The 17,500-nt window shown below is 37.6% G+C and overlaps 1 protein-coding gene across 15 annotated transcripts in view; it reads left to right on the forward strand.

The window, feature by feature from the left end:
• The window catches only part of shi (dynamin-1 shibire), a 367,093-nt gene that overhangs the window by 309,113 nt on the left and 40,480 nt on the right, over positions 1-17,500 (forward strand). The window contains exon 15 of one of the 15 annotated variants that reach the window (XM_067110076.1): positions 862-3,506. The exons of 12 other annotated variants lie outside the window; for them this stretch is intronic. In XM_067110076.1, coding sequence (XP_066966177.1) covers positions 862-922 — 61 coding nt within the window. In that variant the 3' untranslated portion in view covers positions 923-3,506. Of the gene's footprint in view, positions 1-861; positions 3,507-17,500 lie in introns of those variants that run through there. 2 more of the 15 variants (XM_067110071.1, XM_067110069.1) reach the window with 2 other exon arrangements.

The raw sequence follows: 17,500 nt of genomic DNA on the forward strand, positions 1-17,500 counted from the left end.
ATTGCAAACCAAAGGATGTAGAACCAACTCCAGCCAAACTGCTGGAGTATTATGAACATATTACAACTTTGAAATACTGTAGTACCTGGTAACTAATAGTAATGAACTATTGACATAAAGACAAGATTTCAGGGTAGGGTAGCGTGATGATAGCAGTTCTGCCTGTAACCAGTAAAAAGAGTAGGGCATGTTACATAAAGGTGTGCACTCTCATTTCTGTTTGGGTCATACACTGGGAGTTGCCTAGTTTCTATTTTGAAAATGGTACATCACAACAAATTGCATGTTTCATGCAAGCATGAGAGAGCTCTTATCACACTATTTGTTTCATTGGAACTCCTTACAAACTGTAAATATGAAGTTTTAAAAGGTTGAAGGAAAATGAGGCAAAGGTAAAGGGAGTAACACATCTCACAGCCTGACTAACTAAATTGCCACAGAATCAATTAAACAGTGATAAGGTTTATCATGTTATAGGGACCATTGAGTGCTATAGTTAATCAATAGGGTATATCAGCATAATTTGTCGTCAGAATGGTAATTACTGAAATAACCTATATAGTTTGTAGGGAGTCCCTCACCTACTTTCTTCTATGGTGATGAAGCACAGCTTGTAGCCTGCCAAACTGTTGGTATACTGAAGAAAGTAACCTGTAAAGGTACTTTTGTTTCACTCCGATTTGAGATTTATAGTACACTGATGAGAACCTTATAAGTTCTTTTGAATTATATTTGTTATATTTGGCTTCATTTCTTAATTTTGGTTTATTCTATTATATTCAAAATTTCTTACTGGATTAGTTCAGGTTTCACATAATTTTTTCCATTCACTTTATGGTAATTTTTTTGTTATTTAAGCAGAAGTGATACAAGGACGCTCTTCTGTCTGGACCAGTGTTGGTGGAGAAGGCGTGTCCCTTAAACATGGAAATGAAAGTTAGAAAACAAAAATTGCAATTTAGTTGGATATACTCTTTTCCCCTGCTTGATAATGGTCAACAGCAGCTGATCTTAGGGTTCTTATTTTAAACATAAGAAACCATCATTGCAGCTTAAGAGAAACTTGCATTTTTAGGTACCAAATTCAGTGATTCAGTGAGACAGTGATCTTGTGAAGTAAAAATGTAAAATAAATTTATAGGATATATGCTGAGTAAATAGTAAAACTTATGAATCCAAAAATGAAGTGTTTTCCTAAACTCTTCATTTTTGGATTCATAAGTTTTACTATTTACTCAGTATGCTGCATTATTCTGTATCAGATGAATATGTTGTGGTACAATTACTCATTGATAGTGGGAATGTGGGAATGAAAAAAAGCTGGATAAGAGTAGTTTGTATAGAATATATTCTATATAGAATATATTCTCTTCTCTCTTTTCCCAAATTGAAGTTTTGTAATGTAGGTAACAAAAATAGTAATAGTAATAATTAGGTGATCAAAACAAATTTATTGTGCAATAACACATAAGACATATGAGATGAAACCATAACATCACAAATACTGTATGCATATAAAATAATACATGAGAATTTCTGAAAAATTTCATGCTATAAGATGATGCACTAGAAAGTGATGAAAGGGAATGAAAAATGCAAAAGCTGTCGTATTAAAAAAGTTTAGAAAAATGAAGATAAGGTTAGTAATAGACTACAACTATAGGGCAGGTATGACCTTTAAAACTGCTTGAAGTATGTAAATTTTTATTCCCCTGGTTCACTGTCAGAAACATTTTATTAGTAACTGACATGTCTGTATATGTCTAAATGCTTTTAGAGTGCCATAACTTTGAGCTGTGTTAGACTTTATATTTGCATGGATACTCCAACAGTGAAGAAAAATGCAGAATGAGGTTGAGGCCGTAAGTGAAGGTCAAAGGTCAAATAGTAATTTGCCACTTTTGGGGGTATTTTGTTTTCTAAGCACACTTAGGATTTTTCTACAGTCATCTTTGAAACATATGTATTAAATAGTGTAACCAAAAATTCAGTAAAATTGTTAAAAGTTAGTAAGGAAAGTAAATGACAGAGAATGATCAAGATAAGGCTGTTAGGCTGTGTAAAATATTTTTACTCTTTTAGAAAGTCATACAGTACCCCAAGCTCATTTTGGAGGGGGCAACTAAAGGCTGTATTCCTAATTGGGTTATATAAAAACTTTATTATGAAATCAAATTTGAACCAATTGATCAGAAGCCTGCATTGCAATCTGGAGAGAGGACACAGCAAAAGAACCTTTAAATAGAATAGAAGACCCAGATGCAAGAAGTCCAGTTCCCTTAGATGGCAGTGTGTGGAGCCAATGACAACCCCTTAAATCCATGTAGTGTCCATAAGTAATGGATGCATTGGCTGGAACTGAAGACGTAACCCTGAATTGTACATGTTCTGAGTACCTGGTACTTCAAGAGGCACACACTTCCATATGGTAAAGAGAGAGGGGATAAAGTCATGAAGAGGAGGAGAATAAATACTAGAATGTCATGACCTATTTTGTCCAGCTCACTGCAGTTATTACTCTGTATGAGAAACTTCTGGAAATACTGCACCGCAAGCATGGATAAAATGTAAGAATAGTGGAGAGCTCTTAGTAAAACTAATAAACAGAGAAGAGGAATGTGCTGAGACCTTGAGGGCATTGATCTAAGCTATGGAAGAGCCTCCTGAGAAACCTCTATAACTATTCCTGACCAGGAACCTGCTGGAGTTGACATTAGAGAGTTCTTGAGAGAGTATGATTCCAGCAACTTCAAGAAGGGCAGATCCCACACCAGCTCTATTCAGTCTATTCATTGGATCTACAGCAGCCAAACACAGTAAAATCTTAACTGTTTGTCTTTCAGGAGGAAAGCTTGATGTCTGCCTGACATCCTTCTACCTCCATCGATCTCCTTTAAGTAGCCGTACATGAGGAGTGGCTTAAAAGTGGTGTTATTGTGAAGAAGGAAAGGGTTTCCTATCCCTTTCACGCTGCTTATTTTATTGCAGTAAATACCTTCACTGGCCTCATAGTGGCATCTCCATTTGCAAACTATGTGCTTCAGTTCCTTGGGCCAAGTATTGGGCTCTTTAGGCCTGTCTTTTTCTGGAACTCTACAATGAATTTCTTTTCAAGTTCTTTTCCCAAGTAAGACAACTCTTCCTCTTCTTCACAGTTTCAGGAAGCCACCTAGAACAGTCCGTTTTTTAGGACACCTAAACAATTCTAACATAATGTCAGAAAGCATATTGGAGAACTGCAGTGGTACCTAGGCACTCAACTGTTCTCAACCAGAATGATTTGGTATTAGATACTTAGTTCAAGTACTAAATTTCTTGATGGTACACCTTTGCTTGGTGCTTGACAAAACAATACTGGCTAGGACATGTCTGAGATTACACATCACATGCATTTCCCAGCCAAAATGTGTGTGGGTTCTTTTTAATTAATTTTTTTCAATTTAATGCAGGTAAGCCACTGGGGGGCCTAAAAAAGGATAGAGATGACAACAAACCAAAAAGAAAAATAAGAGAGATTAAAAATCAGCTTATAGCAAGATATCAGTGTTTATCACTGATGTGGCTGCTGAGTTTAGTATGATCTGCGATATTGATAATAATACAATATAAAAACACCATAAGAGCTAATTTAAGTGAAAGTTAAAGCTGTTACAAAAGAAAGCTCACAGACAATTGAAGAGGTTAAAAAATTGTTAATTAAATACATGAAAAAGCCTGTGATAGTGTTTCTGAGGCCTTCATTCATTAAAAAGTATGTTAATCTCTTGAAAAAGTATGTTAAAAAATATCTTGAAAAACACCCCTTAAATGAGTACTGATACAGGTCTGAATTGTTCAAAGCTATCATTAGGTAGCTTGAGAAATTAGGAGAAGTGGCACACATTATGCTAAGAAATAGGGAGGCTGCCAGTTCTGTCCAAGATGTTGCCATGAAATATGTTAGAGTTTAACGACTATGCAAACACGGATGGTTTTGTTCCCAACAAGTGTTCAGTTGTGATGAGACAGGATTATGGGGAAAAAAAATGCCAAACGAGACCTATTTCACTCGAGAGAAGTCATTGCCAAGACACAAGCCTATAAAGGACAGACTCACACTCCTGTTGTGTGGAAAGGCAAGTGGGGATTTAAAACTGAAGCTGTTACTTGTCTATCACTCAGAGAACCCAAGGGTGTTTAAGAAAAGTAGTTATGAAGAGTAAATTAAATATGTGGAGGGCTAATTGCAAAACTTGGATAACCAAGAAGCTTTGTTTGAGTGGGCAAATGAAGTGGCAAGCTCTAGTGTCAAGAAATACTTTAAGAAAACAATTGCTAGTAAAGGTCCGTCTTGTGCTGGACAACACTCCCACTCATCCTTCAAACTTGGAGGCCAGATTGCTGGAGGAATTTAACTTACATAGCAGTCAAGTTCCTGCCCCCTTCACATGACTCCTCACATCCAGCCCATGGACCAGCAGGTCATCTCACTTTTAAGGTATTATATTAAATCACTCTTCCAAAGGTGATTTGAAGTTACCTCTGATACAGAGCTGATCCTGAGGGAATTCTTGAAGAACCACTTTAGCATCCTTCATTGCTTAAGCCTCATAGATGTGGCCTGGGAGGGAAGTGCCTTAGAGGACCATGAACTCTGCTTAGTGGAAATTGTGACCAGATTCTGTTGCACAAAAGGATTTTAAGGTATTGAGGCTGAGCTTTTCGTGGAGGATATTGTGTGTTTGGTGAACTCCATGTGCTTTGATGTGAGCAATGATGATGTGGAGGAGTTAATGGAAGATCACAAAACAAAGATCATCGAAGAAATTCAGGATCTTCAGATGGAGCACTAACAGATGGCAGCTTGGGAGTTGTCTCCAGAGGATAGGAGGAGGAGGAAAAAGGGGTATGTCCCTAGTGCTTTTATTAGATAAATGGGGGGAAAGTGCAGTTTTCTTGAAAATATCACCCTGACAAGGTTATAGCAGTGTTATAAACCTGCTGAGTGACAGTGCTTTCTTGCTTTAGAAACATTATAAAATGCATGCAAAACACATTTCTGGGCTCGACCTGTGTCACCCAGTGAAATGGTTCCAATAGCACTCATTTCTAGGTATAACTATTGCTAAATATACCAGAGAAAAAAGCTATCCACAATGCCGGGGTTACTACCCCCGGAACGATCACCATAACGGTGTCAGTATGCACTAGGGGTGAGTGGACTCCACTATCACAGGTCTTCGTCCAATAGATCTCTCTATTCTCAAATTCCCAAATTTGGGTGTGCCGTACCAAAGGTTGCTTCCCTGCTCACCCACTAGGCGCCATCACGTGACCGCGTCGTCATTCCAATTTTAGCACAACATCGAGAACACGTGAAATTTTGTTTTGTGATAGTGTTCCGTATTTTGGCAGCTCATCATGTCTTCCACCGAGATTTTCCCACCATCTAAGTTGAGTACTAATTCTGGTTGGTTTGTTTAACGCAGGGGCATCGTATTTTTGAATTGTACGTAGATATTGTTTACCAGTATAAACAATGCTGCGTCACAGCTGAGCGTGGGCTGTATGTTTGCCTCTTCCCGTTTTCGACCTTCAATCTCAACTTTTCTAATAAATGATTGAATACTCCTAGTTTTTATCTATACTCCATTTAGTTTGGAGCTTAATTGGAGAATTTACCAGATCGCTGGTTGGAGATGAGGAATCGGGTATCGGCCTCTTCGCTGTCACGAGAGCATTAGGCTCCCCATTTTCTGACAGTAGAATTCGAGTCCTTTTATCGGTCTCCTTTCTCCACCAGCGAACTGGTTCCTTCTCGATGGTGTAAATTATTTATTCATGATGATAGCTGTTATGTACAAGGAAGGATGACAAGAGGAAAACCGTTCACTTGCGTTCGGCACTCCCGTAAGATGGTTATAGTCGGCGTCCGGAGGGTGCTACCCACCTGACCGGTCGCTATTCGCAGAGTTTCCGTCACTCACTACCTTTCCCATACGGGCGGTGTTTCGTTAGCTCGCTTCTAATTGCTTTAGTAGTTAGTAGCTGGAGCGTCAAACATTGTCCCATGGATGCATAATAACAGTTAGGGTATGTTAGAATCCACCGAGAATTTCCCACCATCTAAGTTGAGTACTAATTCTGGTCGGTTTGTTTTACGCAAGAGGCATCGTATTTTTGAATTGTACGTAAATATGGTTTACCAGTGTAAACAATTCTACGTCACAGCTGAGCGTGGGCTGTATGTTTGCCTCTTTCCCGTTTTCGACCTTTAATCTCAATTTATCTAATAATTGAACGAATTCTCCTAGTTTGTATCTGTACTCCATTTAGTTTGGAGCTTAATTATATTACATATTTTACAAGTACGGAGAATATACCAGGTCGCTGGTTGGAGATGAGGAATCGAGTATCACGAGAGCATTAGGCTCCCCATTTTCCGACATAGAATTTGGGCCTTTTATCGGTCCCCTTCCTCCACCAGCGAACTGGTTCCTTCTCGATGGTGTAAATTATTTAGACATGATTTATTTGACAGTTTTTTAGTGAATTAGAAACTTAGTGATTCTCAAGGAGAAAATAGTAAGAGGAGAAGAGAGTGAACCACAGAAGCAGTTTCCTGCTGTTTTTATGGAAGGGGACTCCCCTTCCAAACACTAACATACATCTCTCCACCTTTGACACCACTCTCCACATATACCATTAACTCTCCAAAGTACAGGTGGAGTAAGAATAAATTTTCATTTATTTCATATATTCTGTTTAGGATTTTTTACTTCTGCATGCTAGGCATTTTAAATCTGAATTAAAAGAATGTACAGTTATTTTTGGTGGTCTGGACTGGATTAACCCAGTTTACGTTCTTTACAGGAAAAATTTGTTCATTACTCAAATCTGCATTTAATCATCCCTCTGGAACAAATTTAGTTCAAACTCTACGGTACCACTTTACATGGATTACCAACACATCACCCATCACAAAAATTGTTATTGGAAACGTCTCTTGCTCCCCTGCCCCAATGCAGTGCTGACTTTCTGTTCATATAGATGATCCTTTGGAATTTCTTTGCTATATCTTATGTGTCACACAGGCAACAACTAAAGGAGTCATCATTTGGAACTGTTTAACCAGTTTTAGTGAAGACTTTTAGGATCTTTCTTGTTATTGTTATTCTGTGGAGGATTTCATAAGCTGGACTTGGAATGCATGAGGTTTGAACCTGAAATACTCATATACCATTGAAGGTCTGTTCTTAGTTTGATTTAGACATCAAGCATAAAGTGTAAATATTTCCTTTTCCTATTGCAGGTAGGCTATACCTAAAACATTACCTCAAGATGTTTCCACACTCTTTAAGTAGTTGTTGATCAGGTGGTCTGGTTCTGTACACCAAAGACTCGCCACCATCACACCATTTTATCCCATTCTTTCATCTTGGCAAGACCACAAGTCTACTTGTCAGATATGACATGCTAAACTAAGGAAAGCATCATTAGGTTGAAGGGTTCTGACTACATAAATGATAGAAAGGAACGCTCAAAATCAGATATAACGGCTATTAACTAAATTATATTTTCCTAGGACAAACAACCAGTGTAACCTATTTGCCAGCTCCAGAAAAAAAAAAAAAAGCAGGCAGCTTGTTTTGGATCCAGACTAAGAGCAATCCTAAGCCGTTTGATGGTGATACTCTGGATGAGAATGAAAGTATTGTGCCACAAGCATAGGTAAAAACCTGCAAATAAACTTAATGGCTAAACCCCATGTAAGAATAGAGAGCTCCTGTTAATGCTAAACAGCAGGGGAGAAGAGTGACATGGACTGAGAATGTTGATCCTGGCCTAAGGAAGGGCCTCCTGAGAAACTTCTGACTATAATTGACCAGGAACTTCCTGAAGCTGACATGAATGAGTTCTTGAGAGAACAATTCTGGTGACTTGAATGAAGGAATAGATGAGAGAGTGAGGGCTGGAAAGATCCAAAATGTTGAAGGCATGACTGGAGAGCGCTCATCATACAGAGAAATAAAACTTGAAGGGAAAAAAAAGGGCAAGGCCGCAAAAGCCAGAGAATTCAAGAACGTGCCTTTACAATAAGAGTCTTGGCCACAAACTCCAGGGCAAATGGATGTCTTCATGAAGACCAACATTTTGAATGAGAGCTGCTTTTGGAAAGATTGTAGAGCACACTGAAATGCTTAGAAGGAGTGAGGGCATTCAGGAAAATAGCCATGAATTGATGCATTAATCGGGGAAAATGTCTGATAGGAGGCTATGGAAGCAGCCACCAAGAAGTGACTTAGATACCCCTTGGTACTGCAGAAGACAAAAAGCATAAAAAGTACTATCTCTGTTAAAGCTATTTCCATATGGAAGAAACCTGGAAAGAGGGCAGGGAGAGTACAATAGATGCTCCGCAGAGAGGTCTATCATGGGAAACTGAGGACCAGGAAGGACGAGAACGTTCATTGTACCAAACCACAAATCCCCGTAACAAAACTACTAGTCCTGTTTGAGTGAATTAAAAAAGGTGGTAGGAGAGGACCTGCCACTCTGGCAACAGCCACTGTCACCACCTTCTGAAAGCCATGCTCTCTAATTCTGCATCTTTAAATGGCATTAGAGGAGATGCAGAGGTTATCACAGATCATAAGATCAGTTAAAGATGGTACGTCATAACTCGTCAAATAAGTAATTCCAGCCTCTGAGACACCTGGAACAAGAAAATACCTGGACCTTCTCCAGACTGTGTCAACATGAGCAAAGCTGCAGAGATTAGAATGGAGGATGTCTGACAGTCAAAGACATTGCAAACAGGCCTAACCAGGGATCTTCATATACATTTCAGGTCTTTGCAGACATCCAAAGGAACACCAGGATGAATGGAGAAATTACAGAGACTGCATATTATATTGCAAGTGAAGAACCTTATTGCTGACAAGTTTGATAATGTTCTTTTCATGTAGATGGCCACAGTAGAGAAGTGGTTGACTCTAATCCTGATGTGCAACTCAACAAGAGGACAGGGAGGCAAAGGAAACCTAAGAATACTATAGATTAGAACCAGAGTCAGTCATTACCCAGTGGAGGGAGCCTGAGACCCAAGACAGAACCACACAGTGGCACAAAACCAATTGCATGAAGGGAGCAAACACAGAATCAACTGTGAATATTGTCCTTCTGAAGCTGTGAGTGCAGGACGATGTTGAAACAAATTCAAGAACGACTCTAAGGCAACTGGTTACTTACCCTAAAGAGGGGCCAACCCAGAGACATCATGAACCTGCATCATTGCTTGGTTGAAGAGGCCAGGTCTGAAGTTCACCAGGTGGCATCGCAGGCAGAAAAGCCAGTGTAATGAGCAAAAAATCAACAAGTTGAGGTAAATGTAACAAGCTGATAACCAGAAGATGTGGCACTAGTTGTCCTGTGACAACTTGAGGGGCAGTATGCTGACCAGTAAAAAGGCCCCAGGACAGGAAAGCACAGACTTTACAAAGAAATGATTTTCTTTCTCAAACTATAGGAATGGGGTTCTTTCTCAAACTATAGGAATGGGACAAGCAGTCTTGAGTCTCTTAGGTCTGTTGTAACAAAGAAGTTACATGTCCAAAAAATCAAGGGTCTCTCTCAGTGGCCACATCAGAAATGTTAGCAGAGCGAAAAGCCTCCCAAAATCTGGAGGATCAGATCATGCAGGATTCCCAAAGAAATCCATTGAAGGATCCAGCATCAAGCTATTTCCTTCAACACACCAGAGAGAAGAGATAAGAAAGAGGTGGGTTGGCCATGATAATGGGTAGCGACTCATATTGGGGTGTGGGAGGTGGATTGTATGCGTGGAATCCAAAATCCAAGAATACCAAAAGGCTCTTAGACTTATTGAGTCTTCCAAGGACTGCCCCTCACAGCTGGAGAAGGCACCAGGGTCTTAATCACAAAAAACTCAATCTTCCATTAATGAGAAAGGCAATGGCTGCAACACAAAAGGAAGGCCACAGTATGGGGGAAGCAGATGGTAGTGATGAGGGTTCAGAGTGGGAAAAGAACAGAAGTTGAAGGCACACTCTCCATGAGTCTCAGAACTCCTGGGAAAGGAAGGCCTGTAGTTGTGTTAATTGGTAGTGGACCCTTAGCAGAACCACAAGCAACTACAAACTGTGAATTAGGACAGAATTGCAGAAACCCAGAATGCAAAAATTAAGGGCAACACTATGGGCAGACTTAATGACACTGGCACAGCAAAGGGTACCAGAGGTTGAGGTTGCAGGGTACACAGAAATAGTCAAACCATATTGATGTCAAAAATAACTTGGGATCCCTGGAGGGTTGTCAAGAATATGAAGCAGAACAAAAGGGCAATTGAGGTTATGGGATAGACGAGTACACAGGGCTGCCAGGTACACAAGATCAGGACATGAGGAGGACTGAGAACACAGGCAGCTTAGGGCATGTGAAGTGTTCAGCAGGGAGCAAACCCTGAAAAGATCTCGTCAAAGTGAGAGGAGGCACTTTCATTAGCAACAAAACAGCTGGTGAAAGAAAAGGAGCGTCGATATGTGAATGACGTAAGTCCAGAGAGAAAGAAGAATCAACTTAAACTTCTTTAAGCAGACAAGGATGGATTTCAAAGTATAAAGGCCACCGTTCAAAAGGAAAATCTCCATTAGATAGAGAATGAATCCATACCATCTGGCCATGAAATTGAATGCTGGGTTAATCAGGAAAAAGGTTGCCGTGCTATTGCTTTCACTGAGAGACCATTACAGGAATAAAGAAGCAGTAGATGAAGAGACCCAAATATATTCTATGCACCGACAGAACTTTGTAAAGAGGAGACATCTGAGTGAGGGGTTAAGACTCTGAAAGGGAGGAGCTTCCAAATGAAACCTTCTTTTCTTGGTTGAGGAGCAGCAGCATCAGGAAGCAGAAGCCTTCCTCAATGAGACATGAAAGACAGGTGAGGCCACTTGGCTATGGAGGAGGAGGAGGAGGCTGAAAGCACCAACTGTCAAGCGTGACTTAGCACCCGTACCTCCAGCCTCGTGTTGCGAAAACTGAGAGAACTCGAGTCCCTATCATTCTGCCAAAGGAGAATGTTGACGAGTGATCAAGATATTTCTTTTTCTCACAAGTTAGGTAAAACAGAGGAGTTAAATAATAAGAAGCAATCACATTGTATGAATGAAAAAATTTAGGAGTTAAATGTAAAGACAACAGAGCACAAAGAAAAAACAAAACTGGTTAATAAGAATTCGCTCTAAATACATATAGCTAGAATATTCTCTGAAAAGCCATGCTAACAGTTCAGAATAGTATATGAAAAACAAAGTATATTTTGTTTAAAACCTTTAAAAATGGAGATACTAAGCACATTACTAAAATTACTGGAGGAGTAATGAAAGTCTTCAAGGATGCTAAGCAAGTACTGTACGACATTACTTTAAAATCATGGCAGAAATGGAATTAAAGAGAAAAGAATTAAGAATGCCAAAAGAGATTTAGCATGTCATCACAGAAATGTAAGAGAGACCACCAACTGAATGCTGAAAGGTGCAAAAACTAAAAACTCAGTGTAAACACTTGTATGTAAATATCCAAGACAAAAGTATGCATAAGTCAGCCACTATACAAAATGTTGAATGTGAAAATGCATAGAGCAAGTAAGTGAATGAAATGGCTTAATAACTTTGAAAAGACTGTTTATAGCCTTGGAATCACAGCTTACATTCAATTCCACAGAAGTCACTGTGAGCTATATATAGGGAGTAGGACTTCTTATATGTCACCTCTTCAAGTTGGTGTGACTAGGTCATTCACATAAAGACTAATTATGATATATTGGTTTTCTGTAGCTTATATATTTACTGTAATCACCTTCCTACCCAAGTAAAAATTTAACCATACAAGACATGAATAAAAGTTTAAAACAAATTTTATGTACAGGAAACTGTTGCCTTGCATTGAGCTCACCCTCTGTCACCCTCAGTTGGGCACACTGAATCCAACCTAAAGAGAAGCTTCGTTTTAAAAGTTGCAGGTGAGGGGATACAGGATTACCAACTTGGCCAATGGGTTGTCAATGTCACTTGAGGGTACAGAATCTTTTTCATGTTATTCGTGTGGGTATGTGTATCACTTAAACAGAAGCAAAGGGTTATGTTAGGCAATTACTTAATGTACAAAGTTTACAACCTGTTTTAAAACATTAATGCTTCTTAATAGCAAAAAGGAGAAGGCCATCCATGCACGAAGGGTTCTCTTCAAGGCAGTACGTAATGGTGAAAATTTCTTAAAATGTTTGTGCCAGTTTTTTTGTTTTTACCTGTATTAGTTATTGTCATGAGAGGACTTGGTCATGTTCATTTTTGTGCTGTTGAATAAGCTCTGTTGTTGTGGCTTATAATTAAAACTACTGTGCCCATTATCAAGGGACTGGCAGAATTGTCATATGCAAACAAAGGCCTGTAAGTTGTGAAATGGTGTTTTTGTTATCATATAAAAAGTGACATGCCTACTATAATTTTGTCAGTTATATATTTGATTGATAGTACCAGCAAACAAGAAAATTAACCTGTAACAGTTGTTATTGATGCTCACAGGTTTGCAAGTTGGGCCTCAAAAAATAAAGCACTTGTTGGTGTAAATTCAATAAAGTACATTTCACATAAGATTGTCTTATTTTTTCCCCGGTAGTAAGTGAACATTAGAAATGGCAGTCACTGGAGTTTGTCAGGTTTTAGTAGTGAACTGTTTATGCATTTACTACTCAGTAATTATAAATTGATTAAAATTTTGTTGAAAGACACAAGGTAGTGCTCTGACTGAAAACTATCTACTTTTATAGGCAAAAGTTTTAATATACTGTACTTGAATATACAAATAAAGAAGCTTAGTATTTTATATAAGGTTTGCATTTAAAGGAAAGGTAAAAATCTTCAAAACCTAAGTTATAAAATATTATTGAACATTAAGCTTCCATTGATGACTCGGTAGTGCTTTACAGATTTTCTCTGTGCTAATACATTAGTTTAGAGAAGTATATTACAAACTTAAATTCCACATATCTTACACTGTTCCCCTTTGAAAATAGAAATACCCAAAGCCATTTGTACACAAGGAGGTAGTAGGTCAGTGTTAAACTACTTTATTTAAGAAAAAGCATCGCTTTGGTTGATACCTAGACACTGTATGCGGAAGAGTCATAACTTTAATTCTCTTTCATGATGTTGTTGGGAAATAGTCACACTTGTGTTAACAGACATCTTGCTTGAAGGACAGTTCAGTTAAAAGGTGTTTTTTCAGAGGAAATATCCATTCTGTTAACAGACACCTGTTTGGTTTAAGGACAGACAGAATGTCCTGCTACATAAGGGAATAAGTGCATTGTACTTGCAGTACCCAGATGAAACGAAGGAAAGGGCTCTGTCTACACATGGATCTCACTGAGTGCACAACTCTGCTAATCTGTGTCTTTGTTAGTGTGGTTTTTTCTTAAGTGGAAAGTAATTGTACTATACGCAAGTCATCTAAGAAGTCAGAGATACCAATAAGGCAGAGATAGAAAAAAATATACAGTTCAAAAGGAAGTAATAGAAAAAAATACAAACAGTGTCTGAATGGCTTATCTGGCTTAGGAGTATGGTGTGGCCAAACAATTTCCACTGTGATGAAACATAGAGAGGCTGTCAAAGGAGTTGTTGTTGCTAAGGGAGTGCAATCTATTAAGTAAAGGTCTCAAACAGTTAAAGAGGTTGGGAAATTATTAATTTTGGTAAGTTGGCTTGTGTGTTTTGGAGGCCATCTCATGTGAAAAGGCAAGAGGCTTTCCAGTTCTAGATGCTGTTAAGAAGTGTATTTTGAGTTCAGTGACCATACTGTATAAAGGTTGAAGGTTATGTTCCCTGCAAGTGTATAAATAAGATGAGAAAGTCTTGTTTTGGAAGGAAATGCTAAACAGGACCTATATCACCCAAGAGAAGTCACTACCAAGGGGACAAGCCAATAAAGGACAGGCTAACACTTTTGCTCTGTAGAAATGCAAGTTGAGACGTAAAACTGAAGCTTTTGCTAATCTATCAATGAAAAAACCTGAGTGTTTTCAAGGAAAATAGTTGATGAAAATAAATTGTTGTGTAGAGGGCTGACTGTAATGCTTGGGTAACCAGACAGTTTTTATTGAGAGTGAATGAAGTGGCTGACCCTACCACCAGGAAACACCATTAGGAGAAACAGTTGCCTGCCAAGCCCTTATTGTGATGAACATTGCTCCTGCTTATCCTCTAGGCTTGCAGGCTGAGATGCTGCAGGAGCTTAACTGTATAAGGGTGAGGTCCTTGGCTCCTAACACAACTCCTCACATTCACCCCATGGACCAGCTGGTCATTCTTAATTTCAAGAAAATGTACACCAAGCACTATTCTCAAGGTGCTTCGAAGTGGCCTCTGAGACAGAGCTGATCCTAAGAGAATTCTTGAAGAACCACTAGAACATCCTCCATTTCATCAGTCTCAGACAAAACTACATGAACTCTGCCTTAAGGAAATGAAGTCAAATGGATTTTGAAGACTTAGAGACTGAACCTGTTGTGGAGGATATTGTGTGTCTGGAGAAGTTCAGGGGCTTGGAGGTGAGTGATGGTAATGTGGAGGAGCACAAAGAAGAGCTCACCACAGAACTGGAGGACCTTCAGATGGAGCACCACAAGACAACTGTTGAGGAGTTTTCTTAAGGAGAGGGAATGGAAGATGTCTGTAGTCCATTAATGAAAGAAATTGTGCATATTTGGGGGAAGTACAAAGTTTTCTTGAAAAATATCACCCTGACAAAACTGAAGGAAAGTGTCTTAAACCTGCTGAATGACAGTGCTACATCTCATGTTAGGGACATTTTAAATTTGTGGAAAAAACATAGATTATTGGATATGTTTTAACAAGATATAAACATATTTAAATCTCAAAAAGAAGCAGCAGAAAGAAACAGAAAAGAGAAACCACCTCAGAAGTACAGTTGCCTGCTGTTGTTTTTAGAAGGGGACAATGCTTTCAAACAATAACCTCTTTCCTCTTCAACTTTCTCATCTCTCAGAATTACAGGTCAGGTAGGAACGAATTTACTTTTATTTCATGTATTTGTTTTAAAATTTTGACATTTAGCTTTATTGAATTTATGTTCAGATGGTTTTGTTTGTTGTAGTTTTGGATGCTTGGAATGGATTAATGCAGTTCCAGTTATTTCTTATGGGAAAAATTCACTGTTAATAACACATCAGTTTAAGACAGCCTTCTGGAACAGATTAAGTCCATGAACCAAGGTATGACTAGTATATATCTAATGTCTGAACAGTAAGTTTGGTTTATAGACCTTATAGTACCATCATGCAGTAACTCATCAGACCATAATGATAAGAGATTTGTTATTGAAGCAGAGGAATTAGAAATAATCAAGTAATAAAGGTACTTTAATAAAGGCTGTCATATAAATCATAACAGTTCATATGTGCTGCTGCTGCTGCATATTACATAAATATTACTTAAAAATATAGTTATCCTAACACAAATGGCAAAATGTATAGGATGCTAAATGAGTAATATTTAATATTTTTACAGTATGATGAAGCACTTTGACTAATAGTAATTTACTGTACTTTTTTCTTAGTACTGTCCACCATGTGGTCATGAAACTAGTTTGATAAACTACAGATCAGGTTAACTATATGGTACAATAAAATTATCTATTTTAAAACACATGATTTTTACAATAACTATACTCTGACCTGCCCCAAGTGTAAAAAGAGCAGACAATTCGGTTTCCTTACAAAGAAGGAAAGGCTTAGGGGAGGGTTTATGGCTTTTCTGAAACTGCCAAGTTACATTAACTGTTCACATTAAGTAATGAGTGCAGTTTATTTAATACTATAACAGGGAAGGGAATACATTAAGGTAATAACTGATGTCGCCAATAATTGGGAATGTTGATAACTTTTCAATAAAATAAATTTTCTGATCGGCTTAATATTTTAATTTGCATTAGCCTTACCAGATGTATAATTAAAAAGTTTGGTTTGTACTACAGAGTATCTTTATACATGTATTTTTACAAAGGTTCATAAATAGTACACTCTTGTATGTTGTTGAAGAGGTAGATAGTTTGCAGTTAACATTGAGGAAGTTGGAACTTTTTTATTTTTGTTTCCTAAGTACTGTACTGCATTTGCATGGGTAACAAATATTGCTATTGATGATATATAGAATAATACTTATGTATTTTGCTTAACCCTTGTATATAAATGTATGGAGTCAAGCAAATTGTAAGCTTAAGAAGAATAATGCTCCTAATCAGGGAAGAGAGTACATGATACAGAACTGCCTTTTGACTTATGTTATTGATAATTTACTAAAACTTTTTCTTGCAGGCATATTTTGCATACAATACTTCATAGTCGACATTTGTTACTTTTGATGGTCATTTTATTCTTTTGAGTTTTTTTATTTTCGTTTTTTTTCATTCAAGCCTTACTGAATAATTCTCAAATTCTGTTAAAACATATTTTTTACTGACTATTCATCCTAACATAATTGCACTTTTTTTTTTAGGAAGGTAATTTTTCAGTATGAATTTTAAATTGTTTTTAAGTTTAAATGGTAGCAAGCAAAGCTGATTTCATATGTAAGTATTGGGCTGTCACTTCAAGAATGTGGGCATATGAAAGAATATAAGTAAAAATACAAAATTCCCATTCTTGTAAATTGACCCAAATTTACCCCAGAGAATTTTATGTGAAAGTCAACATCATAAGTTATTTATGTTTACACTGTTAGGTTTGGGTGAACGTTTGAGCCTATAAGGCTGTTAATGAATGTTGCTTGGAGGTATAAATGTGAGATTAGCAGCATGAGTTGTTGAATATTAAGCATTACATTGCCACTATATTTATCTCCCAGGGGATGTGTAAATTTAATATGTAATTGTATCTCACCTGTTAAAAGAATTTCGCATATAAGATTGGCTTGAATGATGATGATAGAATGGGTAAAGATAAATTTTATTTATATCATAGGAAGGTTGATATGCCAAGAACATTTTTTGTGTCTAATTTAGAATTATAGTTTACTTGGTTTTGTGATATGCATAGATTTTGTCAGAATATTTTCATAAGTAACATCATCTTAGTTGATGGTAACTTATATCAAATCTTACCGAAAGTCTTTCAGGTTTTGAAATGCTGTTTTCTTATTTTGAGAGACCATATGCTATTTTCACGTTTTTAGAGACTATATTTTGTGGACAAAAAAATTATAAAAAAGCAATAGCCATGTCATGATAAAACAATTTTTGTCAAAAGAACTGCAATTTTGCTGGTTTTTTAGCAGTTTACCACCAATTCCCAACATTTAGATTGTGCTGAGGTTATAATCAGCTGTATACAAGAGCTTGTTATGATGCTTGTGCAGTTAAAAATTATTAGGTACAACAAGTACTCTGGTACCTAAGTTTAACAGACCTCAATTTGATGGAT

Source organism: Macrobrachium rosenbergii, chromosome 10 (assembly GCF_040412425.1).
Source record: "Macrobrachium rosenbergii isolate ZJJX-2024 chromosome 10, ASM4041242v1, whole genome shotgun sequence".
NCBI lineage: Eukaryota > Metazoa > Arthropoda > Malacostraca > Decapoda > Palaemonidae > Macrobrachium > Macrobrachium rosenbergii.